Source organism: Gymnodraco acuticeps, unplaced genomic scaffold (assembly GCF_902827175.1).
Source record: "Gymnodraco acuticeps unplaced genomic scaffold, fGymAcu1.1, whole genome shotgun sequence".
Classification (NCBI taxonomy): Eukaryota; Metazoa; Chordata; class Actinopteri; order Perciformes; family Bathydraconidae; genus Gymnodraco; species Gymnodraco acuticeps.
The window spans coordinates 287,054-314,641 of NW_022989843.1; the positions used below are offsets into that span (position 1 = coordinate 287,054).

The 27,588-nt window shown below is 38.3% G+C and overlaps 1 protein-coding gene across 1 annotated transcript in view; it reads right to left on the reverse strand.

Annotated features, from left to right (window-relative positions):
* Positions 1-290: 290 nt before the first annotated feature.
* si:dkey-215k6.1 (transmembrane protein 132C) overlaps positions 291-27,588 on the reverse strand; it is a 289,465-nt gene continuing 262,167 nt past the window's right edge. Inside the window, 10 exon segments of the mRNA XM_034238564.1 lie at positions 291-3,851; positions 4,107-4,381; positions 4,847-5,140; positions 5,333-5,461; positions 7,697-7,825; positions 7,909-7,971; positions 11,954-12,031; positions 12,385-12,516; positions 12,806-12,869; positions 16,783-16,988. Of these exon segments, the coding sequence (XP_034094455.1) occupies positions 3,224-3,851; positions 4,107-4,381; positions 4,847-5,140; positions 5,333-5,461; positions 7,697-7,825; positions 7,909-7,971; positions 11,954-12,031; positions 12,385-12,516; positions 12,806-12,869; positions 16,783-16,988 (1,998 nt within the window). The 3' untranslated portion in view covers positions 291-3,223.

The window sequence follows — 27,588 nt, forward strand, 5'->3', positions numbered from 1 at the left end:
TTGTCAACCACCAAAGATGACAAAGAAGCCAAATGTTTGTGCTGTTTCTTCTGGAAAGTGTTCAGCAGTAGTTTAGTACGCATGCAGTAAAGTGCAACCCTTTTAGCAATGGCTGCATATGGAACTTTTGTCTTTCTTTGCTATGAAACAAAACAGCATACAGTATACACCAAAAATGATAAAAACAGCAATTTTCTAGTCTAAATCCATACCGTTTTTTTAAAATTATACAACAGGTAGAATGAGTGTCCCACATTGTGAATTATGATTAAACTCACAGTCTAGTAAAGAGTCAAAAGGTTATTTTTATTGAAAACATTGCTACACATCTACCGTCAGCGACTATCAAAGTTGTTCCCGTTTGACTTAACCGTTCAATCACAGCAGTTTTGTGGCTACATTAGGAGGCAAAATACAATAATGTCTAGTACATACAGTATAGTTGCCATCATTAGTCAAAATATCTATTGCTTTGGTGAAGGCTGTGCAGCCAATGTTCTTCTTCTTCTTCTTTTCAAGATCTCCATCCTTTGATTCCTGTGTCCTTAATGTTTTACCTTACAATTTTGCCATTGTGACTTTATGTGCATTGATACACCGAACAAAAATATAAATTATATTTTTGTACAGTGTATTATGCACCTTGTTAGACAAATTATTGAAACAAGAGATATCTGTGGTAGTCCATATTCAGCCTCTGTTTTGGATTGAAATATCTTCACATTTGGTTTGGTTTTCTTTCTAAAATGGATCTCTTGGACACAATAGCCTCAAGCTATTTCAGGCTTGATGAACGAACTACTTCAATTTGTACATCTCATGACAGAGGTAAACTGATTCCTACCCTGTACAAAAACAAGACCTCATTCAATATTTTAAACAAAGACAGGAACATTATTAGAAAAAGAACCAATAAGATCACTTTCACATTGTGGTGGTAGATAGTTTGGTAGCACTTTACAATAAGACTACCCTTAATAAGGGTTTACGAATAGTTTGTAATTAATTAATTAATTAAGTTGTGAACACTTTATAAATCATTAAAACATTAAACAGACATTAAACAAGACAACTGTGACCGGTTGCTTGCCAAATAGTGAGCCCACATGTATCTGTACTGCTAAGTCTTATATTGGCTACTTAGCTTACTTCGTCTTCTTTATCAGCCAGCATCCTTGGTATCTGTTGTTCACTGAATTGATTCTCCCTAGGTAGCCAATATAAGGCTTAGTCATCTTGCCAAATAGTGAGCCTGTGTTAATGTATGAAAAGTATGTTAGAACTGGTTTATAAATGGTTCTTAATGATTAATAAAGTGTTTACAACCTAATTCATAACCTACTTATAAACCTTTTATTAATCCTTTATAAGGGTAGTCTTATTGTAAGGTGGTACCGATAGTTTTGTGTATCATATTTGCACTGTAAAATGTACAAAATATCACTATGTTGTTGGCTAGTGATCTGCAATCTTATTCACAAGCACTTTGAAGCATGTTTATTTATCTACAACATACAGTGTACTTTGAAACAGTAACACATTTATAAATAAATATTGCAATCTTAACAATCTTACAATTCTCCTTTTTTATGGTCAGTTCTTTATGACTCGTCACCTGAGCTTAAAGAAGGTGAGGCAACCTCTACCTGTTCTGTCTCCTTCCTTTCACTTGTTCTTTTAATGTGCTATCATTCATCAGCAGATCTGTTTCATATTTGCCCTTGGGCTTTTTTTGCCCTCCTCACCCCCTCAAATGTTAATTTAAATAAATAGATATTTAGGAGAACAAAATAATCATATATCCTTAAAATCTTAATAAATCTTGGAAATAAAAAGCTACAATTAATATCTTCCAAATTGATGGAAAAACATAATAAAAACTATTTATAAAAAAAAAAAAATAGGAAAAGAAATACATAATTATTTTCAACAAAACAAACATGTTTTATGAACCAATATCTATGTGACTGTTTGTGTCACTCCACTTGGTATTGTAATGTCATTCATTATATCCTGTTAGCTCCATGTAGGAAAGGGTCTATCTTGTAGCCATCCTGGTTTCTGTTTTAAATAATCCTCATTATTAAGAGTTCGCTCGGGCTTTGCAAAGCCCAAGCAGCCTCTGTTTTGTATGAGACACCTCAGTCAGTCCCCCTTTAGTTCACAGAGAGTATTTCACTGTATACTGCAGTTCCAAAAGTGTCTAATGCTGTCCAGTCACAGACAAGGGGAGGGGCCTGGGGATGATGCGATTGGTTGTGAACACAGGGAGAAAACCGTCATTGGCTGGAAGGTTTCACAAAAAAAGGAAGTCAGCCTGAAATATGGCTAATGTCATTTCCTGTTTGTTATTGTGCAGGTTTAAATGCCTCTGTCTTGGATCCAAGGGAGAAACAGTCTTTTGTATTTCACATCATCATCCAACTCTTGAAACATTCTGTTGTTTGAGGAAATAGCATGATGGTATTTAACGCTGAATGGCAGCCCCCACAGGTGTCCGAAGGTATGGTTGAGTACTTGGAATATATATATGTTTACATGATACATTTCATTTATGAGCAATGCCAAAAGAAAATGGGTCACATGATGGAACAAAAACAAACAGGTAGTATATTTGATGTGCACTTTTTTTTCAGTAATCATAATCATCAGCAAACTTAGTAATTCATGATTAATACTAGATTTATAAATGATAAATCAAAAGCCACAGTCAATACATATGATTAAAAATACTTCAGAAATGATGTTCTTACCATCCATGGTCTAAATGTATAGTGGCATGATAATGTTTGTCTAATAACATACCCTGAATTTACTGTATAGCGCAATGGTTTACTAGTATTCTGAAAATAAACACTTATAACCAATGGTAACTTTATTATTGATTCTTACACTAATATTTTCACAAATAAATAATAGATTATAAATGAACTCATAAGGTTTATTATTGTTTGCTACCATTGATGTCAGTTTAAGCAAGTAATGACAGTATGCTCTCCACAGCCAAAGGGGAGCTAAAGGTATGCTTCCCCTTCACTGTCCATTCAATCATCTTCTAAACTCTTGGCAACACTTCGAGTTTCATTTACTGATCTCATATTCCTCCCGGTCTCCCTCCCTTCATCCATTGCAAAGGCATTACAGGTGAATTGTACTCATTGTCCATACTCCCCCTCCTGCACTCATCCTGTGCCCCTCCATTTCTCTGTCCCTTTCCCATCAGTCACAGATTGTCTTGTAGCCTCTCCATGTAGGTTCTGATTTCAGACTGACCCAGGTCCATATCCTGGCACACCCACTTTATGTCATCCTCACTGCCATTGGTCAACATGACTGAAGAGTTGGTGTATGGGCCACCCCCACCGGAATTATCATTTGGCAGAACGGTGGCAAAAGACGTGAACTGGACGCGTTTGCGTTTGGCAGCTGCGACCGCAGCTGCAGCCGTGGCCCTGGGGGAATTATTCAGATGCTCCCCTTGGCAAGTGGATTTTGTTCCACTAGTAGGCATTGCAGAAAGGCACTGATGTGGTTCTGCAACAGATCTGGGCAGGGTTTGTCCATGGGCGATGCCACGATGTCCCCCTGGACCACCTCTCCCACTAATGGTTCCCATGCCTGAGCCCACGCCCATCATCAAGGTGTTGCCAGCCCCGTTCAGGAGGTATTTGTTCTCCTCGTATCCTCCCTCATTCCTGTCAATGATAGTGGTGCACTCGTCATGCAGCCCACCCTGGCATTGGTCAGAGTGGTCAGCTAAAAGGTCAGCCTCATTGCCAAGCCACACCCAGTCATGGGCGTGGTTCATGTTGTCTCCCGCCTCCAGCACAGGGACCTGCTTGTGACGGTATCTGCAGATGAATGATAGAAATGAATCAAAGGCTGAACATGAAGTTGAACCAACCCACTGACCTTTCTTAAATTTGAGCATGAAATATATATGTGGTATATACATATATGATATGACAATAAACCTTTGAAAATGTAACAATTAGAATTGAAAAAATAGAAAATGTAATGCTTTATGTCTTAATCCACATACTTTTACTGCTAATTTTCCTTTAGATTATAAAACAATTGAGTCCTCAATTATCACAATGTTTTACCTGAATGCAAAACTGACGCAGTTGATGAGGAAGACCAGTATTGCCAGACAGAATACACCCAGAAGGGCATACATTCCAATCTCCAGGTCCGACAGTCCTCTCGTGGTCTGAGTCAGCTCACTATCTCCAGTGCCTGGTACCTCCACCTGTGCTGGGTAGCTACTGTGGTCCCCGGCCTGGCTGGGAACCCCACCCCGGCTGCTGCTGCTGCCTCCACTGGCAGCTTTGCCACCTGAAGCACGGTGGGTTACTGTGCTCTTGGTGGTTGTGCTAACCTGATTAACAGAGATTAATAAACAGTTAACCCCAACAGTTCAAAATAGAACAGTTTGTTCATTATACTGTCCATCACTGGTTTAGGTTATATTTGTTAGATTCTCTATTGGTAGTTTGGTATATCATTTTTGATTTGTTACAATATTTATGCAGAAACATATTTTAAAAGCAATATTTTATAGGTTTTTACTTAAAGTAGGTATTAATAGTGTTCATTGAACACATTTAGAATACTTTGGAATTAAATATAAAAGAATAAAAAGCAGAATACTTCCGTCTACTAGTGAGATTTCAGATTGACATTTTACTGATAATTCTGCCTGTCAGCGTACATGTCATTCACTTCCTATTAAGATACATAAGAATGCAGTCTACCATTTAGTAATGGTGCAGAAAATTACATACTTTACATAGTGCACTATCATTACATTTGATTTTTCTTTAAATCTTTTTGTAACCCCCACCTTCCTCATTGCTCCTTCCTCTCGATCCACAGCTGCACTGTTGGATTTCCACTCTCCTCCATCCTTTGGCTCGCTGGTGCTGTTGTCGGTCCCTGCTCCGTCGTCCTGTCCACTTCTACCCATCACACCCCTCTCTTCACTTTTTGCTCCAAACTTCACTACCACATTGCCAACTCCAGATGCCAGCACACTCTTCCTTTTGGACTTCTGACAGGTCTCAGAGATGACCATCTCCACTCGAACCAGGGCTCCCTGTCCCTCGCCCTCTGCCACTACAATAGGCCAGTGTTGTTCCTAACAGAGTAATGAGTCGATGTTAAGGTACACAGACACATTTCTTTGGGCAACATCATGTCACTTTTGTCACATAACGGCAAAGTGTTTCCTGAAAATATCCACCAGTCAGACTTGCAATGCTTGTTTCTGGCACATTTTACACAGCTTTGAACTATTAGTCAGACAAAGAAAGTGTCTAATGGCTCGTACCTGATTGGTTATGGAGATGACGCTCTCATCCAATGACACAGCCGAGAGAAGAAAGTCTTTTGGATCATAGACGTCAAGAGGAGTCACTGAACCATCACTGTACTGGATCCAGGAACTGATTGCTGCTTCCTGAAATATAAATCACATACATCTTGTAAAAGTGTATTAGACTAAAGACTACAAACATGGCCTTTATTTGGCAACAATTGCTATGAAAAAGCTAATATTCAAATTTTCGAAAAGCCAATAAATGTAGTATTGTTAAGGGATGGACACATTTTCTAATGGGTCTATGAGTGGTACCTACAAATGACAAACAGACAAAGTATACAACTAGCTTGTAAAGCATTTAGCAGTTAAAGAGCCAAATACTGTATGTGTCTTAGTAAAAAACATGTTTTGAAGCAGGTGATTCCAACAATATTTACATCTGGCCTGGTCCATTACCAACTTGATTTTCCAATGAGCTATTAACCGTTCTCACGTAACAATCAATCACAAAAGACATTCATTGGAGTTATCCTTGGTAGCTTGAGAGTATGATATATATATATTTTTTTAAATATGTCAGCTGTTTATGTTTCTATTGCAATGCAAGCATGTTATTACTCTTGGTGATAGCCAGAAAGAGAGGCACCTACACTCCCATCCATTCACCCAGCACACACAAACAAGAATATGTACATACTGAGAATTGTAACTCAACCATTTCCATTTGTGCACAGTAAAAAAAAAAAGTCTGACATTGTTATGGTGCCTTTCTCCACTCCCTATCTCTTTTATCACAAAGTGAACAAATATTTGGAAGATGGCATTGTAAGGTTTCAGCGTTAGAGTCTGTGAGCTTGATTGTGATCTCCTGTTCTGGATTGTTTGCACCTGTGCCTCATTAACTGTTGTGTATATGTAGCCCTGTTCTCCTGTTGTCTTTTGTCGGTTCGTCTTGTCTTGTCGTTATCTCCATGCCTGTTTACCAGAGAACCATGTTACAAAACCTAGTAGAACCTAGTGATTCGATGTAGAATCCTAGTAGAGCCTAGTAGTCATTATTGGATAGCTTGGTTTCTTTACAATAAAGAACATTACCAAGCAAACGGAATCGAGCATCTGAGTCTTTGTGAGTCCTTCGTGTCAGGCATTTTTTTTTCTGTCAACAGCTTTCTTCTAGCAGAGAATGTATTTATCTCTTCTTGTCTGATCGTGTCTCACTAATTTCCCTAGATAAAACCCGTTGCTTCCTTTAATCAGAACACAGAAAATAATGTGTAGGTATAAAATAACCAAACCTCCCTACAAAAGTAATTAAGCTCCAATGCTAGGAACAACACTCTTTCTCTCCCTCTATGTTCACATTAAATTGTTCCCCCAGTCTCCTTTTTTAAATTTATTTTCAGCCTATTCTCCCCCTTCTCCTCACTTTCCCTCTACATCATACAGCGTCATCTTTTCCACAGGTAATGGTGAATGATGGAGATAAAAACTGACGGATTGGAAAAGAAAAAAACAAATTAATGTTTGAATAAAAGGCAATATCAGATCTGAATTTCCATCGTAATTTGCTGCTTCTTATCCAATTAGCCCATGGATAGAAATTATAATGTGGGGATTTGTTTGATAAAATACAAAAAAATGAAAGAATGGAGAAGGGAAGGGAGGGGAAAGAGGATGTGAGGGATAATAGCTTGAGACAGTCTGAGTAAATAACCATATAATGTGAATAGTTGTATAGTACTGTAACTTGATAGCCTTAAACAATATTCAGTATGCGCGCAGGTTGTTCTATAGATAGTGTGTGGTTATGCATCGAGTAAAAGCAGATCAAAATGGTATCATAATGTTAATTTATAATTTTCATTGTGTTGACAAATATAACATATCTTTGTCATTTGTGAATTCAATTGTGCATTGTCAAAAAAAAGAAGGAAATGCCTTCATGTGGTTCTAGCTAAGAATAAAGAGTATTGAATGTACTGTATACCTTAAGGTGGTTGTAACTGTAGCTAAGTAGTGCTATAGCCTGGAAGTTAACACACTCCTAGTTAGAAACTGATGACGGGAGAGATAGCAACTATGTGATGTTCGCAGCACAGAATTACTGTTTAACTTCCATGATTACAACCTCGGGGGAATTACTGTAGATGGAAACAGCTTAAGAAGTAGTCCATCAGTGTGGTGTGGTGTGTGTGTGTGTGTGTGTGTGTGGGTGTGTGTGTGTGTGTGTGTGTGTGTGTGTGTGTGTGTGTGTGTGTGTGTGTGTGTGTGTGTGTGTGTGTGTGTGTGTGTATATGATATAAAGTATGGATGGGGCTACTGTGATTTGTGTGTGTGTCTGTCTGTATGTGTTTGTTAGTGCACATCTCCTACCTGTTTAGGTGTGTGTAACAGGTCTGTTGCTGTAGTTGTAAGCTGTATAGCCTGGTAATTTCCAGGACTTGCTGTCATACTGATGAACAGAGATGCAACCAGCTGGACTCCCAGGTCAGTGATGGTCACCTAGAAAAAAAAGAGAATATCTTAAAACATACCGATACAAGAGACCAACATCTTAAATACATAAAACCATTTAATTGTGTTACCTTGTCATCCAACACAGTCACAGTCTTCTCTGCCAGGATAGAATCCGACAGTGGGGAAAGAACCTGCAACAAAAGATCACAAAACGGTGATTGGTTGTAAAATGACATTCATTTATGTTATGTTGCCTTTATAGACGCACAAAAGCAATTTTGTCAACATTTGAATTTGTAAAAGGCTTTTAACAAAAATGTCATTCATTGGCAGTTTCAAATGTTTTGCTCCAGCATCAAGTGTCTGCTCAAGGAACATTCCTAAACAATACACAAGTTCACCAGCTTCAAAATCCAAGTATAATTTACATTACGGTGAAGTGGGTTGCTTGACAAGTGATGGAATGTAAGCTTGTGTTTGAAAATGGTTGCAAAATTATAACAATGTTAACAACCAGCTCCAGTTGGTCATGGTAAATGAAGTATAGGAAATTAAGAAGTACAAATAAGGAAAACTCTGAACGACAGTACAGGAGCAAGGTACATTTCAAGAGATGTGTTGTTGTTTCAGTGAATATTATCCTAAAGGTCCCTTATTATACTGTTTTTCATCAATATATTATAGGTCTCAGATATAGACAAAACATGTCTCTGAAGTGTTTGTCTGAAATCCCAAACAGATCATTGCAGCATCCCATAATCCCCTCTGTTTCAGCCCTATTTCAAAAGTGCTGATTCTCTGTGTGTTACTTTAGATGAAAATAAGGAGCCCCTCCCCACGCCCCTCTGAGAGATATTTGGTTAAAAAGAACACAATGGTGCTCTAGGAGGAGATTCAGGTGATTAGGTGGTGGGGAGGGGGGTAACTTGGTGGACTATTGACTAATGGTTACACGAACCAAAAAATCGTTATGACATCATAAAGTGGCCAAAATCTGATCAGCTCATTTTCCGACAGGATTTTATATAAATGGATCAGGACAAAAAGAGAGCGAATATTAGTGGATTTTGCATAATAGGTGACCTTTAAGATAAAAGTGAAGTGTGGCTTGTGGCCACATAGACTGGCAGTATACGCATAAGCTAGGAAACTAACAGACTCATAAAACACACAGTCCTGAGAAAGCTGACATTACTTTGTTTAAAGAAAAAAAATATATTTCAGAAAAACTGCTTCTATTATATCACATCTCTGACTAAATGTAACACACGCCAAGTAGTGGAAACACACACACACGGACACACAGTGTTTGTGTCTGCCTGCCAGCTGTGCTTCAATGTCAGCATCCAACTAAGACAATTTAGCATAAACAAAACACAAGGCCAAAACTAAAGAACCAAAAAGTGAGTGAATGAACAAACAACAGAGAGAAAGTGTAAGCGACACACTGGTAGAAAACTCGAGATAAATAAATGGAGTAGGTGTCAGAGAGAGAGAGGCAATGACAAATAGAGGAGGACAGAAAGTGAAAGAGGGAAGAAAGAAGGAGCGCAGAAGAGATTGGGGTACAGATGATGGAGAGGGGGAGCAGCAGGCATACTGTGATAGAGATTAGGAGCCCTGTGCTGTAGTGTGCTACTCCGCCCGGCGACAGGAGGACAGGCAGATCTGATTGGTGTACAAAGAAAATCTCTCAGAGAACGTGTCGGGGCGTCAAACTCAATCCCATCCTCAGCGAGCTAACAAAATGCAATGATTGACAGCTGTGGGATTGCTCTTCAAGACAGGCAGAGAATAAGAGGGCGAGACAGAGAGACTGGAGGGAGAGAAAGAAGGGAGAGACAGGGAGGTGGGGAGGAGGCGAAACTCTGTGAGACGAAGCTGGGGGGTAAAATTGAAATGTCAAACTATCAAATGACGGCTGTCGTCTCTGGCATCTTAATGTGAATGCTGGGTAAACTCTCTTTCCTGGCTCCCAAACAGAGCACAGCTGTCTGTATGCGTGCATCAGTGTGCATGTGCATGCGTGCATGCAGCAGTTCCCATTGGGACGGATGCAAACACACACTCAGCTTTTCCCCAAAATCCCAAGAGAAATCTAGATAGATGCACAACACACTCTTAAGAGCAATCATGCAAATGCAAGCACTTAGAGTGACATGCTTAATCATACAAATAGAGTTTATATATTGTAACATGAAATATAGAGATTATACAAATTAGGAGAGCATAACAAAATATGACTGTGACATATTTGGGTTTTTCCCTCAGCTCAGATATATGAGAGTAAAGCAGTAATGTTAGACAGTAAGCCACAGGACCGTCCTCCACTGTCACACCCAGTTACAATGGGCCGGCTTATTGGAATTCAGCAAGTGTGTGTGTGTGTGTGTGTGTGTGTGTGTGTGTGTGTGTGTGTGTGTGTGTGTGTATGTGTGCGTGTGTGTGTGCGTGCGTGCGTGCGTGTGTGTGTGTGTGCGTGCGTGTGTGCGTGTAATTACTGAACCTCACACTGAGATGTTAAGGCCAAATCTGACAGTTAATTGTGGCTAATTGCGTAACAAGCTAGCAGGCAAGGCTTATAACTGCAAGAGAGGAAGAGGAGAGGAAGAAAGAGAGAGAGAGGATAGTATTTTCATTTCTGGAGGGCTTATGACTAGGGGTGCACCGAATGGGAAATTCTTGGCCGAAACCGATACCGAAAATAGGAAACAGTTGGCCGAAAACCGAATGCCGAAAGGCCGAAAATGATTAATATAAATATATATATATAATGTATACATTTTTTACCAATGTTGTTCAGCTACCTGATTATGGAAATAGACATGATTATGGCAAAACTTAACTTAAATAATAATCACTATTATGGGTCCATAAAACATTTATTCAGCACTTTTGAATGCATACAGTACATTTATATATGTCATGTATTATTGCTAAAAAACATTATATCGCAGTCTTAGTGTCGCCAACTCGTTTCTAATATGCAAAGACAACAAATGCGTCTATGATGTATTTTCGATCAGACGAGATCTCTCTCCCCCGTCTGTGTGCGAGGGGGCGGGGCAGTTTACACACACGCAGCTGCTACATGCAGCGGAGCACACTGCGGAGATGGCGGAGAGAACGCGCTCCGAGGTGTGGTTAAACTTTACCCGTCTCGATGTGGAGAATACTTGTTACCATAAGTGCAATAAGAGTTTAGCATGTAAACACGAGCAATTTGTCTAAACATTTAGCAAAAGTGCACCGCATGCAGACTGAGGAATGTACCGGGTTCCACTGTCTTTCTAGCAGCTCTGTAGCCCCATCCAGGAGTAACGTTTCCACGTCAGGTGTTATGTATGCTAGCAGCAACACACGGAGTTAACTACATGATACAAACATGGGTTAATGATTAGAGGAAACTGAGTTATTTAGTTTGTTAAAATTTCAGCTATTCTGTTTACAGTCTGTCATCAGATTATTTAATACGATTTGTTAAAGGCTCAGGGCAATCTCGATGACAAAGGTCAATGTCCCCCCCCCCCCCCTGTGAGCCAGCCGCGAGCATGGTCGCCGCGTCTTTATTACGTCATCACAACAACACGTTAGGTTACCAATTTAAGCCTGTTCTGACATTCGGTGATATTTTTTCGGTGCTAAAACCGGCCGAAAGGGCCTTTTTAACCATTTTCGGCCGATAATTTTCGGTGGCCGAATATTCGGTGCATCCCTACTTATGACTGCAATGTGACTAGCCATTTTATTCTTTATTTTCATATATTCACATGTTTTCAACAGTCTTCCTCTGGAACTCTTTTCCGAAAAGTGATGCATGCATATTGGATGTAAAGTGGGTTTCATAAATTATTTAAAATACACATTCAAGCACTGCTCCTTGGGTGCTTTAAAGTACGTTAATGGTACACCATAATGTGTCTAGTTACACCTACTCCTTTTGATTAGAAGATGGATCAAACTTTGAAACCACATGAGGATTATTTTTCATTAAGTGTTGGGCTCTTTCATTTCATATTGTATTCTTAGTTTGAGATTAGAAGGTGGATATACACAGCTTCAGTAAGGACAACTGGTTGTTGTCTGGGATGATAAAGCCAAATAATTAAAAAAAATAAAGTGAGAGGGAACAGATACATGTTTAGTTAAGGGAGTGGAACAGAGGGTAATCACCTGTATAGTGGTAATTCCCAGGTCCCGTCCGATCAAGATTCTTCCATCTATCAATTTGGCAATGCGAGGATCCTCTACCTGTGGATCACAGAAACAGCCACCACAATTAATATCATTTGTTCATTAATAACCATGAGGCTTTGCAATGCATTCATCTTGGATTGGTTTTACATGCAGTGGCTTGTGCTTGCTTTTATTCAATACGCAAATCAAGGAAGAGTTCAAGTTAAGGCCAACATTTATGGAAACATACAGTATAGCTTCTATCCCATATGTTTTTTGAGAAACTGGATACCAATCTTAGATATGAAGTGGTATTAATTTTCTCATCCCACTCTTAGAAAGCAACTAAGTACTGTTTTAACAATTGTTGATCTATTCCTATAAGGAACATTTGGCATTTGTACGTTTTTGTGACAGAAAAACATTACCTTTAGCTGGTCGTAGACCAAATGAGTAATATCAGCTTGCCAGTCCGCACCCAACATGAAGACCATCTCACCTCCGGGGTCAGAGGGTTCTGCGACAAAATGAGTGAGGACTCGCACCAAGGCGTACTGGTACTGAAAGTCAAGAGAAAGTTCAAATTAGACTACAATTCCTAACAAAAAAAAGGATTCTTACAGTACATCTTGTTAGCCTGTGCGTTATCAAGATGTATGAATTGAATAGCAATAAATGACACAATAGTTAAGTCCAGTATCTTAAACCAACTAAAGCTAAGCATAACACCAAGTCAGTCACATTTTATACTCAGTGGTCATACAGCTCTCACCGTCTCTCAGGGATATTGACTTTGTAGAAAAGGATTAAAAAACTATTTGTGTGTCATGAAATCAATTACAATATTACCTGTAGGGTGCAGCCTTTGCCCTTCCTCTCATCATCCTCATCATCTTCGCTGTCTCTGGTAGGCCTTAGGAGAAAATAAAGATAAATATGACAGAGAGAGAACGAGAGAAGAGAAGGTCAGATTATCTGGTAATTAAATGGCATTTTTATACACTAAACTCCGAGGTAATGTACTGTATAATCCCAGTTTCAGGTTGCACTCTCAGTCAAACAAAATACACACTTTAATCTAGCTGCAACACTTTTAAAACCCCATAGTTGTACCAAGTGAATTTGCTGGTAAACGTTCTATTTAATTTGAAATGTAGCCTAACTGGCCTTGTGATTTAGTCTTTGTTAATTAATTATGCGGAAGAGTATTTCTAAAAACCTAAACTATTGTAACTTCTCTAAGCTCAATTTCTCTTGCTAATGGATCCCCAGGTCACCTTAACAAGTGTACACTCTAAAATGGCACTTCTCTGTACTGAAGTTACTGCGAATGTTTTTTTATGGTTAAAGCCATGATCACAAGGCGAGGTGTTAATGTTTTTGTTTTTCAAATAACCAAGTAATGGAAAATGTTGAATGAAATGTTTCATGTTAATGAGAAGGTGTTTAAAAGAGCCAACATATTTTCCACAGTAAGTATAGAGTGTGTTGTCTAAACACAGCAATGAAACAGCTTTTGTCTAGGGTGTATACCTGAAAAGGCCTCTTTCAAGCAGAACATTTTTCTATACTGGGAGGTTGACAGGATTTAGAGTTGAGTTTTGTCTTCTGTCACTGTTTTCCAGGGTAGTATATCCTAAAATACTGAAACTTTGCTTGTTCCTTTAGTGCTTTCACCTCCCTATATTGGACCTGTTTCATATATGTTTCTGTTTGACCCTTTCATCAGCAAAAAACTAACCAAAACGAAGTAATCATCACTATGCAGATGACATAGCAATATATACAAATGTTGTCCTGCTATTATAAGCGTTGTGGACTCCATTTATTTTTCTATTGTTTTACTTCTACTTTAAAAATAAACTGAATTATTGTCCTTATTGTGGGAGTGTCATGGAACCAGCAGTAACACTTGAATGTGAAGCCAAATACAACCAAAACACACAATAAAAGTAACACGATTGCAAGTTAATTTAGTAAGGCACTTCCTTATAGGCTTCACACATAGAAGCTTGTCTCCCAGTTGAATATGTGTCTCTGTGTGAGAGTGTGTGCCTAACAGTGTGCTGGTGTCTCAGCATAAGGAGGAAAGGGAGGTAGAGGTGTGTGTGTGTGTGTTTGTTTGTGTACACGGTTTGGTGGCTATCTGAGCAGAAATGGCGAAATTGAAAAATAGGTCCAGCATAACAGAATGGAAGGGCAGCAAGATGGGGAATAGAAACAACACACAGTCATACACACACTCAAAGCACACACACAGGCATACACCAATGGAGAATAGACGCCGTCAGGCTTATATGCAGACAGAGAGGACACACATACCATGTTCTTTATAAACGAAGAAAGAAAGTGCACATGCATATTTAAGCTGATGTTGAACGGATTGTGTGCTACACGTTATTATGTGTACTGTTATTGAAATCTGAGCCTGAAGTTTCCCCAATGTGACTCTGAATTTCAGTTCAAGAAACTGAGTTGGAGGCTATGAATTTAAATGTGGCAGCGTCTTACACATCCCTTCTCTATATTTAAGTTACGAGTTGCTTATATTATTTAAAGCACCACAAAGCACAGCTGAAACCAACTGTAGCCTATGTGGAGTAGAAGTTTGTCACATGCTTGATGTGTGTACTGCTACATCATAGCTCCAACCACAGGGGGAATACACGACCCAGACTGTGAAGGATAGTAGGAATACAAGTAAAATAATACAGAAATTAATTAAAAAGAAAATGTTTTATTTAATAGTGTATTGAGAATCACAGGTTACATGTGCCATTATGTCCCATTGAAGAAAGTATGTGAGAGAAAAATCTTTGTTTATGAAGTTAATACATACTTCAAATACATTTTCTTGGACGTGCTGCAACTGAATCCCTAAATAAATATATATTTGTTCCCATTATCAAAACTTAATATACTGTACAGCTCAATTAAAGTGATTCCATATCACAAGCAGACACTGCAAATACAAGTTAATACAAAAATAGATAAACTGTAGACAATGTATATTAAATGGTTAAGGAGTTCTTTAAGTTCATAGATTTCTGATAAAAATCAATATTTTTAAATATAATATTTACTATATTTATCTGAGATTGTATACTGCAGGGTAGCCAGAGAATAAATGCCCTGAAGATATTTCCACAGTTTATATACTACGGTTTCAGTTTATTGACCCGCTGCGTATGAAATTGCACAAATAAGTGCCCCCACACATGCTCAAACACACACACACACACACACACACACACACACACACACACACACACACACACACACACACACACACACACACACACACACACACACGCACACACACACACACACACACCACACACACACACACGCCAACATCATGTAACTGATCCACCCACTTGCATTGTCTACCTTTCACAGAGAGTGTGCATGTGTGTGGGTGTGTGTCCGTTTAAATGACTGATGCCTCATTCAGGGCAATGATGCTAAAGCCATAATAGTTGTCATCAGTATAGCCAGACAGGCCTTGACCTCATATGAAATTATAGACTGGCTGGAACGATATGTGCTCTCAACTGCTCCATTCAATAAGCACTATATCACACACACACACACACACACACACAAACGCACACATACACACACACATCAAGACAAAGGACACTCACATTCACACAATGCCTTTGTTTATTCCTTCTTTTCTCCCTCAGTCAAAAAAAGAAACACACACACACACACACATTTAAAGGTATATCATAAAACAAAATGACCTGACTCATACATTCTCTTTATATTCTTTCTTTACACATCACAGGCTGAAGTGTGTATTCCTTTTGTGGAAGAAACAATATGCGTTGCCTTCTTTCAACTACATGGACCAAGAGCTGTAGTTAAAGTTGAGAGTATATCTGCTTTCTTGTTGTTTTCTGCTCTCATACATCTCACACTTTATATTATAAGTACAACTCCTTTATAATTCAATAACCTTGGTGTACAAGTCAATCATGTTTATTTTTGTTATTTGAATCAAAAAAAGTGTGTCTAAGGTAAACACAGCAGATGTATGTTTGTATTATTTTTCATGATGTTACCGGTGAATGCTTTGGTGTGGCCTTGGATCAGTCAGTTGTGTTCCTAAAGTGTTATTAAAGGGCACTTCATCCACAACACTAAAGAAAATATTTACATTGTTACCAGCTTTTCACTATAGGGACAATCAGACTATTTCAAATAAATCAGCTTGGACGATGTATTGAACGATATTAGTCTATTGCAGATATATTAGCATCGATGTCAGCTGGCAAGTAATAACAGTAATGCCAAAAATGTGTTTTTCCACCATAAAGCAAATACAAATGTATTTCTAGAACACCCCTCTAAACCATGGGCCACACAGACTTAAACATGCTTTTGTAGCACAATTGTATTTGGCCTAAAAAACACACTGGTTGGGCTCTTTTGAAGACTGCCAGCAACTGTTAGATATATAAATAATACAAGAAGATGATCCATCACAGGCTTCCAACCCATTGACTATGACTATTGATAAATGATGCTTCCTCCTTCTCTAAAAAAGTGAAGCAAAGATATCCATGGTGTTCCAAAAGAGGATGGCAACCTTACTGTCAGTGGAAATGTCGCTAAGCTAGATAGCAACACCATTAATGGATGAACCACAGATATCCCGTGTAGATATTACATTACATTTCCTTTTGACATTACTAATCTTTGTATATTCTTCCTTTGGCGTCATTTGCAGAAGCTTTCAATCATGACCTTACACCCTCATCTAGATAAGATCAGATATATTCCTCCAAATACAACACTGGCCCTTTAAGGTCATGTACCTCTTGTTGGTGATGATGGGTACCCTCCAGCCTTTGACCTGGCTCAGCTCAGTGTCCGACACGTCTATCTGCAGAGGGAGCTTGGGCACCCACACGGTGAGCTGCAGCGTGGCAGAAAGGTGCAGGTAGGTGAAGTTCACCGCCAGAGACTGCCGACCGCGCATTTCTTTACCGTTCACCAAGACCTGGTTACAGTTGGGGGAAACCTGAGAGGATGACAAGATGAGAAGAAGAGGTTTAGGACACCGTGCATGCAGAGGATGATATTTCCATGTGATGTCACACAGACTTAATGTTTTCCCTCTGAAACAGATGTGTGGCATTCCTTGAGCACAGCAAGTTTCAACTTTCATGCTCTTTCAGCCAAAAAGATATGTTGTCACTGATTGCTTCTAATTGTATTCATTGTGTAAAGCACTTTGGAACACTGTTTTCCCAAGTGCTCTAGAAAGAAATGTTAATAACATGCCTCTGAAGCTCCTTTCTGCCACAACGGTGGCATTTTGGGTTTGGTGATTACCCAGGGAGCGTATGTGACCTCCACCAATCTAAAGCAATGTTTTACATTTGCAGCGTTTTAAAATCAGTAAATCACATAGTTTTAAGACATTAGCATAATTGCTTTGAACACATAAGCCCACCCACGACAATACTGCCAACCTTTGTACTGCATTTTAAACTGTGTTTCAATGGATCTAGGAGAAAAGGAATATTATTTAAAATAATAAGAGGGCAAAAAGCTATTAATTTACATTTGTCAACACTGATATACATTACAGACCATCATTCACCCAAACTGTGGGCTCATTGTTAACAGTAATTATACAGAGTCAAAAGGGAATATTTAAAGTTATAACAGATGTTAAACCCTGTTGAACCTACTCTAACCCCACAACACATTATATACTGGTATAAATCATATCTTCTCCTTTGGGATATAAATATATATAGTGTATACATTGTCTTGGTTTAATAAAGATGGTAATTAAGTATTGATTTCCACACTACAAAAATGTATTTTCACAGTTCATGTACACATAGTGCCTGCCCAAATACAGTTTGTCAGACACAAAAAGGACACCACAAATCAAATGAAATAATTAGATATTGTCTTAAATGTGAAACTCCCCAATCATGCTGTGTTGAAAAAGAAAATGAAGATAATCATTAAACAAAGTGGACTATAACAGTTTGAGTATAAAGTCTTTATTTTGTTTAGCTCTTGTTTTCCATAGACAGTAAAGTATGTGGAACATTGTAAGTGTCTTGTTAATCTGAACAAAAATAATACTTTTTAACAGCACCGAGTTTGTTTTCACAATTATGAACATGCAGATATCTAGTTAGAACATTGATACACAAAGTCAATTGATACTTAGGTGCATAACATGTGTTACAGCACCCAGACAATCTGACCAGCCAGGATATTAGTCGGTTTCATTTGTTCCCTTTATCTTGTCTGACTGCGTGACTGATTAAGATGACACTCATCCAACATATTTTCCACACAATGGACTCAAGCAGGAAGGAAATAATAATAAACATAGGAATATAGTGAGGAGCATAGTCATTGTGCTACACTCTACATGTATCATCTATTTATCAATATATTATCTTAATATTTTGTCTAAAAATTGTTCTTTTACAAACGTTATCCTTTGCAAGTACAGACTTAAATACAAATAATAATCTGAAGATAAATGACTATAATCACCCACATCTACCAAAGAAAAATTAAGTAAGAACTATGTTGAAGATAAATATGACTGCAAAACTGTGTTCAATACATTTTATTGTATCTCTCTCTTTCAGTTCCTCCCCCTCATCTTTTCTGATTCATTTGTATTTCCTGGCATGTATGTAACTTCTCCTCCCCCTCTTTCTTATACCCTTTTTAATCTCTTTAATCTCTCAATGCTGCACAATGCCTTCTTTTGACCTGCCCTTTCCTCTATCATTATTACCCTTTCATTTAACACTGCTTTTGTCTGATTTCCTCTATCTTTTCTCACAAAGTGTAACTGCCCCCCATTTCAAAGTTTTTCCACCTTTGCAAAACTGCGTTTTCCCACAAACGCACAGGTTTAGCATTTCCTTCCCCTCAGTCCCGCTTCACTCTACTATTGGGTTTAAATGTACACAAGTATTTGTTTTACATTAATTTACCTGGGGTAGAGTTCCCTTGTGTGTTTGCTCTCTTTCAGCAACAACCTCTTTCATTATTCATAGTCATACACCTTCAGGGGGCTTCAGAAAACAGAGTTCCATTCTTGATCATTTCCCAAAGCCTTCACTTCCCCAAGAGCAATTTTACCTGGCATATTTTTATTTCAACCTTATTTATTTATAGTTGACAGTGTTTTGCTGCTTTGTATATAGAACCTTAAACATGTCATGCCGGGTGTGTTTCTGATCATTTGGTGGTTTTACCTGATGAAAAAGCAGAGTCGTCATGCCAGCTTTGCCACACAACACAAGTTAAAATTGCTTTAGCTAATAATCCGAAATGTTTAATAAGTATAACATAATAAAATATATGTAAAAGGAGAGGTTTAACACTCACTTACTTGCCTGGCTCTGGAAGTTTTAATGGACATTTGTTAGCTTTGATAATACAAATATTGACTTCAGGTTTCATGTCAGGTTCTGGCTGTATATTGCAATCAGGCTCATAAAAAAGCACCAATAGAACACACACACTTTTTTTTTTAAATGTGTAACATTTTGTCTTGTTTCCTCATGAAACCCTTTGATCTCAAAAGAGGTTAATATCTTGTACATAAGAATGCAACCGTTTCCTCTATATCTCCTGTCACCTTTTAATTTTTCTCAATTGTACTTTCTCCTCTCCGCTGCCGATCCCCAACATAAAAGGAAAGATGCCCGACCCTTCTCCTCTCAGCTTCCGCTTTTCAATTTCACTCTTTTTCTCACTTTAACTTTCCTTATATCTCCACCAACATCCACTATTTCCCTCTCTGGACCCTTTCTTTTTCTATTGTCTCTGCCTCCCCCTCCCTCCCCCATCACGCAGTCTCCCTCTTCCTCTCTCTCTGAAACCTGATTTACCGCTTGTTAACATCAAAGGGACGTTAGACTGTTGGTGCCTCAAACTATTTCTTCAAATCATCACATAATATTCCAGGTGCAAATCAGTGTGAAAACTGCACGCGGTTACTGTGGCAGCGTTACGTTTCCAGTGAAGGTAAGACAGCAGCAGCTAAGGGAAACACAAAGGTTCTGCTTGAAGTGCCACTGTAGCTGTAGGTCTGTCATCTCCACGACAGGTTCCTGAACTACTTTAGCTCTTTGGTTCAGTGCCCAAAAGAAACATTCAAGGAAAATTACGTTTGAGTTCATTTTGTCAGCATTTCAAAAAATGTTCAAAGAATAGGGTAAAAACAGGTCAGGAAGATTGAGATTTAAAAATGTTCAATTTGATTGCGGAATGAACTACAAATTACTAATACAGAATGCATGTAAGGCAAGGCAAGTTTATATGGCACTTTTCAACACAAGGCCATTCAAAATGCTTTATAAATTGAAAAAAATGTAGGATAATTACAATATCTCTTTATCATTGCTCTACAAAGATAATTGCATTGAAGTTGTTTACACTTTAATTGTTTTCTTCCATTTTATTCGTATATGTTTATGTTAAAATGACCGATCACACAGCAAATAGCTTGAGTGGTGAAACACATGTTTTAATGCACATTTTATGATATTATTAACTATTTTACTCGTAGCTTTTTGTTAGGCTGTATTGCCGTTTACATTTGACTTGTCTCTCTCTTTCCTCTGTTTTTTTTCTCTTAGTATATTTAAGCTGTGTGAGTGTGTGTGAGTGTGTGTGTGTGTGTGTGTGTGTGTGTGTGTGTGTGTGTGTGTGTGTGTGTGTGTGTGTGTGTGTGTGTATGTGTGTGTGTGTGTGTGTGTGTGTGTGTGTGTGTGTGTGTGTGTGTGTGTGTGTATGGCGCAGAGCTGTGGAGCAAAGTGCCAAAATAGACTCACTAGAGCTGACATGACATGATGTGGAGATGGCGACACACAGAGAAAGAATTAACGAATGAATACATGCACACACACACACACACACACACACACACACACACACACACACACACACACACACACACACACACACACACACACACACACACACACACATCTGGGACCAGACAGTGTGAGTGCCATAGGAGAGGAGATTGGAAAATGAGAGAGCTTGTTAAATGTTGTCCGTTATTTGTACTCAAACAAGTAAATTGCTTTTCTGACAAAAAACACCTTTGTTTCATGTTAAATGTTTATGTGTGTATCCTTTGTTAGTTTGTGAACCAAACTAGATTTAAAGTACAAAATAATGATGAAAGGGATATTTGACATTGTGGTGAATACACTTATTTTCTTTCTCTTACAGAGACTTTCTAACAAAGAGAACCATTACCACTTTCATCTCTAAATGAGTATCTAGACCCATCTGACTATTATCTTGGCCTAGCATAGAGACTGGAAGTAGTGGGAACAGCTAGCCGGGCTCATTCCTCCTGCTAACAGCTATAACGCTTCTAATGAACATGTTGGGTCTTGTTTGTTACCAACAACAATTAGCTGCGTTTAATCAAGCCATGCAATTAATGACCCTACGGAAGTTATTTATACAAGAGAGTGATATCAATAGGATAGGTAACAAGCTCTTTCCCAAAATGTCAAAAATATTATTCAATGTTTCTGTAGTCAAACATTTGTCACAATTCTGTCACTTCACGACACCACAACTCTTAATCCACTCACATCTCTACAAAGAAGAACCAGTCATTTCTCTGCAAAAAGGCAGATATAAAAATGTGCTCATCCCACAAATGTGCTGACCTCTACTAGACATCAACTTTAACTGACTTTTTAAACCATTACATCTTGGGTGGGTAATGTATCATTGAAACATGTTGTGTTATATTTGATTGAATACTCTATATCCTGAAATCAATCCAAATTAAAATACTTTGATACAACAAAATAAAATCTTCAACCTCTGTCTTTTTGCAGGATTTTTTTTTTTTTGATTTTGCTGCGTGTGACGTCTTTTTTATTGTTCATCCGGTATACGGTGCAGTCTAGGACTATGAAGAGATCAACATAGAATTTGATATGGCCTCGTTTCAGAACATAATGTTAACAGCCAAACACAAATGATGTGTCAGTACAATACATTCAAAATTGACCACTTGGCTTGCAGTATGAATATATCCTCAGATAACTTTGTAATAGCTGCAAAAGAAAAGCAGAGCAGAATAACATAGAAACTTTAGACATGTTGTCTCTATGGAGTATGCAACTACTTTTAAATACAAGAGACCAGTCACACTCAGTTTGCAAAGAGCAGTACACAAAGGTTTAAGAAAGCTTTATATAATTGTGATTAAAACCTCATGAATACTGCATTCTACAAATAATAAACACGTCTTCAGCCTTAAAATGTAAGAATCTGAAAAGTTCCATGCATAATAAAGAAGAAAAAGAAACTGGGTGGAACTAAATGTGGTTATTACTTTAAAGGAAAATACTGCAGTGGCTGTTATATGTATAATCATTTTAAAGAGAAAATGATTATAAATCAGAAATATGTCAGTTTTGGGTGGCCCTATCAGACATGCACAGAAAGACAAGGAAGAACACACACACAGATGCAAAACCAGACACAAACACACACACAAAACAAGTGTATTGGTGTATTGCAAGTAAACAGCTGAGTTGGATGTTTGAGGACACTGAAGAATGGATGTAATCTCTCTGTTTCTGAGTAAGACAGCGAGAGAGAGAGTAGGACAAACAAGAAGGAAAGCAAAGTAAGAACAAATTGAAGGGAGAGGTAAATAAGAGCAGTGAGAAAAAGTAGCAGGGGGAAAGTAAAAGTGTGGAGCACAGCAGTTAGGACTTGTTGAAAACAACGAGGCTAGAAAAACTGTCTTCACCTTCAACATGTACCTCAAACAACACCACAACAGGTGTACACACCTCCAAAGAACAACTGCTGAACACTTTCTTAACTTCTCGGCAGCAATTTGAGCAAAAAGCTTGGCTGTTTAAAGTTTGTCTATAAAGGGGAGGCAGAAATGGCTTTTTAGGAATTGAAATGGGAAAGATAGACACGCTGAGTCACACAAACTGCACTGCATGCCATGCGAGGAAAAGCATGGGGATAGTATTAAAACCATTCTTCGCCCTAGAAACGTTTTTTTTCAAACGTAAAATAATGAAAAAATAATAATAATAATTATTATTATTATGAAGGGCAGACCATCTATTTGTATTTATTTTTGTTTTTTTTAGAAAGGGGCAGGTCACATAAGATTGTATTCTTCTCCCTGCTCCTTTTTGCTCAATGGTAGAGTCATGTTTTGTGGCAATTATTGTACATTTGGTTTTGCGTATCATGAGCGGGACAAATAAAAATGAAATGAAATGAAATGTCATGCATGTTTTTTATTGCAGCTTTTATAAAGTGCCAAAAGATACAACCTTTTCTTGTGCTAGTATACAAGCAACATATAAGCTAATACATGTGCTGCTGTAGCAAAACATGCCCAGATTCCTTTATTAGTTTAGCTGTTCGACAGTTAAAATGTAAATTCTCTGAACTACTTTTTCCTCTTTTTTTCTTACTACAAGCACATACCTAAACTTATAAGGATCAGTCTATAGTTGTAAGGGGATATTATGCATGCACGGACCTCTGACCCACACACTTTCCCCTGTTTCCGAGGAAACAACATATTTTATTCATGGCCTTTGTTTGGAGGTTAATTGATGGCCTGTCTCTAAATGCAGGGCTTGTAACAATCCTTCTAACTGTGCACGTGTCAAACCACCTGCTGCTGTTGTGGCGCCATCCCCCCAAAGAAACCTCTGATGGTTCTTTGAATGTCAGACCCTAAAAGCAACAGTCCTGGGTGTTCAGCGTCACCTGCGGCTCGTGATACATTATACTAATTTGTTTCTGCCAGTATTTCCACTGGGCATTTGTCAACACTTACAATGATAATATTTCAGACCCCTCTGGTGACTTCATTCATTGAAATAATAATCTAGCTCATTTTTGGACTGTGGGAAATGGACTAACTCTCTAACAGTGTAAGCAGACTTTTCCAAAGAGGTCAGACGATAGCAATATCTTCCATTATTTTGCTAAGAGTGGGTTATTCGAGATATTGCATACATAGGAGAAAATATTCTAGAAGATTCTATAGTGAGTGTTGAGTTTCTTGTACTGGTTCTGCTTTACGTGTATTGGACTTCTGGCTTCAAAACCTACCACATGTTTCCCCCTCAGCTACTGAACTTTGCTGCGACTGCATCTATATTGGGAATAGATCTGCCTATGTAGAGTATACTGTTAGTTCCCTCTACATTGTGCTGCTCTGTGCATGTTGTTTTCATATGTGCAGTTTTTAATAAACATGGGAAATGAACCAGAAGTTGGGTAAGCACTCCTGTGTTTTCATTAGGCTCCAGCATGGTGCCCCTTTGCCACATCTTCATCAAAACTTGAAGACCCCCTCCAGGCACATTCAAAAGTATGTTAAGTGAAAAATGTGTTTATGTTGCTTGTTAGCTTGTAAAGGCAGTGGCTGACACAGCGTCAATTGTGGTGAAACATGCAATCATATCTACTGGGATTTATTTGGCGGATATGAAAGGTGCTTCAGGGTCCAGTTTACCCCCAAACCTGCAAACTCTACCATGTTCTCTGTCAAGACTTTCACTTTGCTAATGCTAACACTCATTATTTGTACTCTTCAGTTTGTGTCATGGTGTTATTTTGTAGACAGTTTCCCTGTCTATGTGTGTTGGCATTTGCGTATTAGACTGTGAATAGCAATAAGGAAGTGTACAGACATTTCTCCTCTTTAGCAGAGGAATGTCTCTAGAGACACACTTTGCACTGACACAAGTCAGCATAGTCAAGGTCAGACATCTTAGGTGATATCAACAAAAGAAAAACACATATTTGAGAACAAGGGATGCTTAAAAAAAAAGATGTGTACTCCATACCTCATTTCTTTTTGATAGCATTGAGCTTTTCCACAATATCAACCCTGCTCAGTAAATAAAAAATCCTCCAGCAAAGGATTGTGGTGTTGAATAAAATAATATTCAGACTATAGAAATAGCTTTTAGCTCTCTTCCACCAGACTCCTTTTCCCTTCCTCAAAACCCTACTCAGGAGTCCCAAAAGCCAACCACCCACTCACCCCCATTTACCGGTGATCTCCCCAAGCTGAGTCATTTATTTAAATCCATATTCATCTCCCTTCAAGCTAAGTGATTTGTCTGAATTTACAGTTATTTCTCCCTCTGTCTTCTGTCTATCTCTTACAGTCCCAGTTTTTCCCTATTAGACTCTCTCGAATGTATATTTCTGCCTGCAATGGAATTCATCCATCCCTCTCACTCTCAGATTTCATCTTGCAATCTTCTCGGTGTGTTTCACACTCTCCCTGCTTCCTCTGCACCCATATCACTTGTTCTCTGCCTCAGGCTATCCAATCCATCTGACTTGAAGAATCATATCATCCAATCAGGGCCACTTAGTAGACAGGGGCGGGCCCTGAGGGACACACTAATCAACTCTGTGATGGGATTAGACCTCCTACCTGTCCGTCATTTAAGAAAAGCCACACTAGGCTAATCGCCTCTGCACACGTTTTATATGGCTGCCATTTAGGTGGAAGGTTTTGTTTTTTTCACACAAGCATGCACGCGCGCACACACAAACACACACACACACACACACACACACACACACACACACACACACACACAGTTTACAGCATATCACTGAGCCTGTCATTTTGAATTTGGGAAAGGGGAGAGTCAAAGGTTCTCTAATGGCCATTTGCACTCTGCTTTTCTCCACAACATAACTGTCCAATCAAGAGACAGATGGAGAGAGAGGAAGAGAGGGGGACAAGAAGACATATTAAATAAGAATAAATAAATAAAGTATAAAGTATGAAGAATGGGAAGAGTTATGAAAAGTTAACGAAAGAAAGGTGTCACGGTAAAACATTTAAGATACAGAGATAGAGAGAATAAAGTATGAAAGAGAATAAAGCTGATTTAAGATTAATGTTGGCGTTTATGAGTGGGATTTATTTATCTTTTCAGATTATTCCAGAACCAAAAGTGAAACTCAATTTGTTTATCCTTGTGGTGATTTGGATGTGCACCGAATTAAATGGGCTCTTCCTTGGCTTATTCTTAACCATTCCAACAAGTTTTATCTTTATTTGGATGGTCGTTTTTTCTGTAACCCAGCTGATAAGCAAACAGACCAATCATCAAGAAAACAGGTATAAAAATGACCATGTGTATTCATAAAAAACTGAGGTTGTTTTCTTCGTAAAAGGACAGCCTCATAATGGCATACGGCTGCTATGAATGGCACAATAAAAGGTACATTTTGGCCGTAGTGCTTAAGCCATCATAACATATCCATCAACCATTACATGTTGGCACTTGGAGAGGTTGTTGTGTCCCATGTCTCGCCTGTTATCTCATCATTATATATCATAAAAGCTACCAGCAGCACATTTAATGGGCATTTGAAAAGTATGTATTTCATTTGTTGGACTATTAAGCAATCCAACAGAGATGAGAGCAACAGAGAGAGAAATAATATAGTGCCACACACAATAGTTTTCCAAAAAAAAGAAAAGGGAAATATGAAATAACGTTGCACTTAACAGTTAAACCACTATAATAAATAATCTTAAAATATCATTGTATGTGTTTTTCTATTAGACCAGTGATATACAAAATATATTTAATCCTGTTGTTGTTCCTGCGGCCAGATTCAATGACTAAATCTCTCCTCCTGATGGTATTCTGTGGGTGCTGCTGGGCATTTAGGGAATATCAATTCAACCTCCCTGTAACTGTATCCGCCAGTCAATAGCAACATTACACAACAGTGATATGCAGACATGTGTCAGTGGCATCTTTTGTGCAAGTTCATTACAATTAATATTAATACAGTAATTGGCAGGCCTCGCCATATCAGATGATGCAGATTCATCACATTCACGTCTTATTCTTCGCTACAGTAAACTCTTTTCAGTCTCTCTGCAGTAAGTATTTATATACATTGTTCTCTCTCTTTGACTCTCCTGTCTTTGTCGCAGAGGTCTACAGGGCTTTGGGAAAAGGCAGCTAGGTTTTTTCTCGGTGTGGGGTTGTATTTGTGTGTGTTGGAGCGTGATGCGAAATATAATGCTTATTAGCATAGGGATATAAGTCCACACTGGCCCCAATATGTCTGTTTGTATAGCCCTATTGTGGCCTAGGTGTGCGAGAGTGTGTATTGTGTGTGTTTATGTGAAAGGGGTTCTTTCTTGAGCGTCCTAATTTGCTGTAAGAGTTCATCTTTTTTTGCTTCATTCTGACAGGCTTTTAAAACCATATTAAAATGAAACATAATTCTTCTATCATGCATTAGTGCATATATTCAAAGTGTAAACTCCATGTATTTTTCAATGTCTGATAAAATACATTATTTTCTTATTAAAACTGTTTTTTTTTTCACATCTCAACTAACCAGGTCATTCCCTATTTTTTTGTTCAGTTTCTACTTTTTACGGCATGAATAAGTTAACCATGCAATACAAAATAAGTAGCATCGCCTAACAAGTTAGTGTTGAATCTGAAACGTGTCTTGCTGCTGGCTGCGGTGGCTCCAGTTTAGAGGAAAACACACAGTGACATACTGTACAGTGTAAATGAAAACTGAATGGAACAGCTACAGTA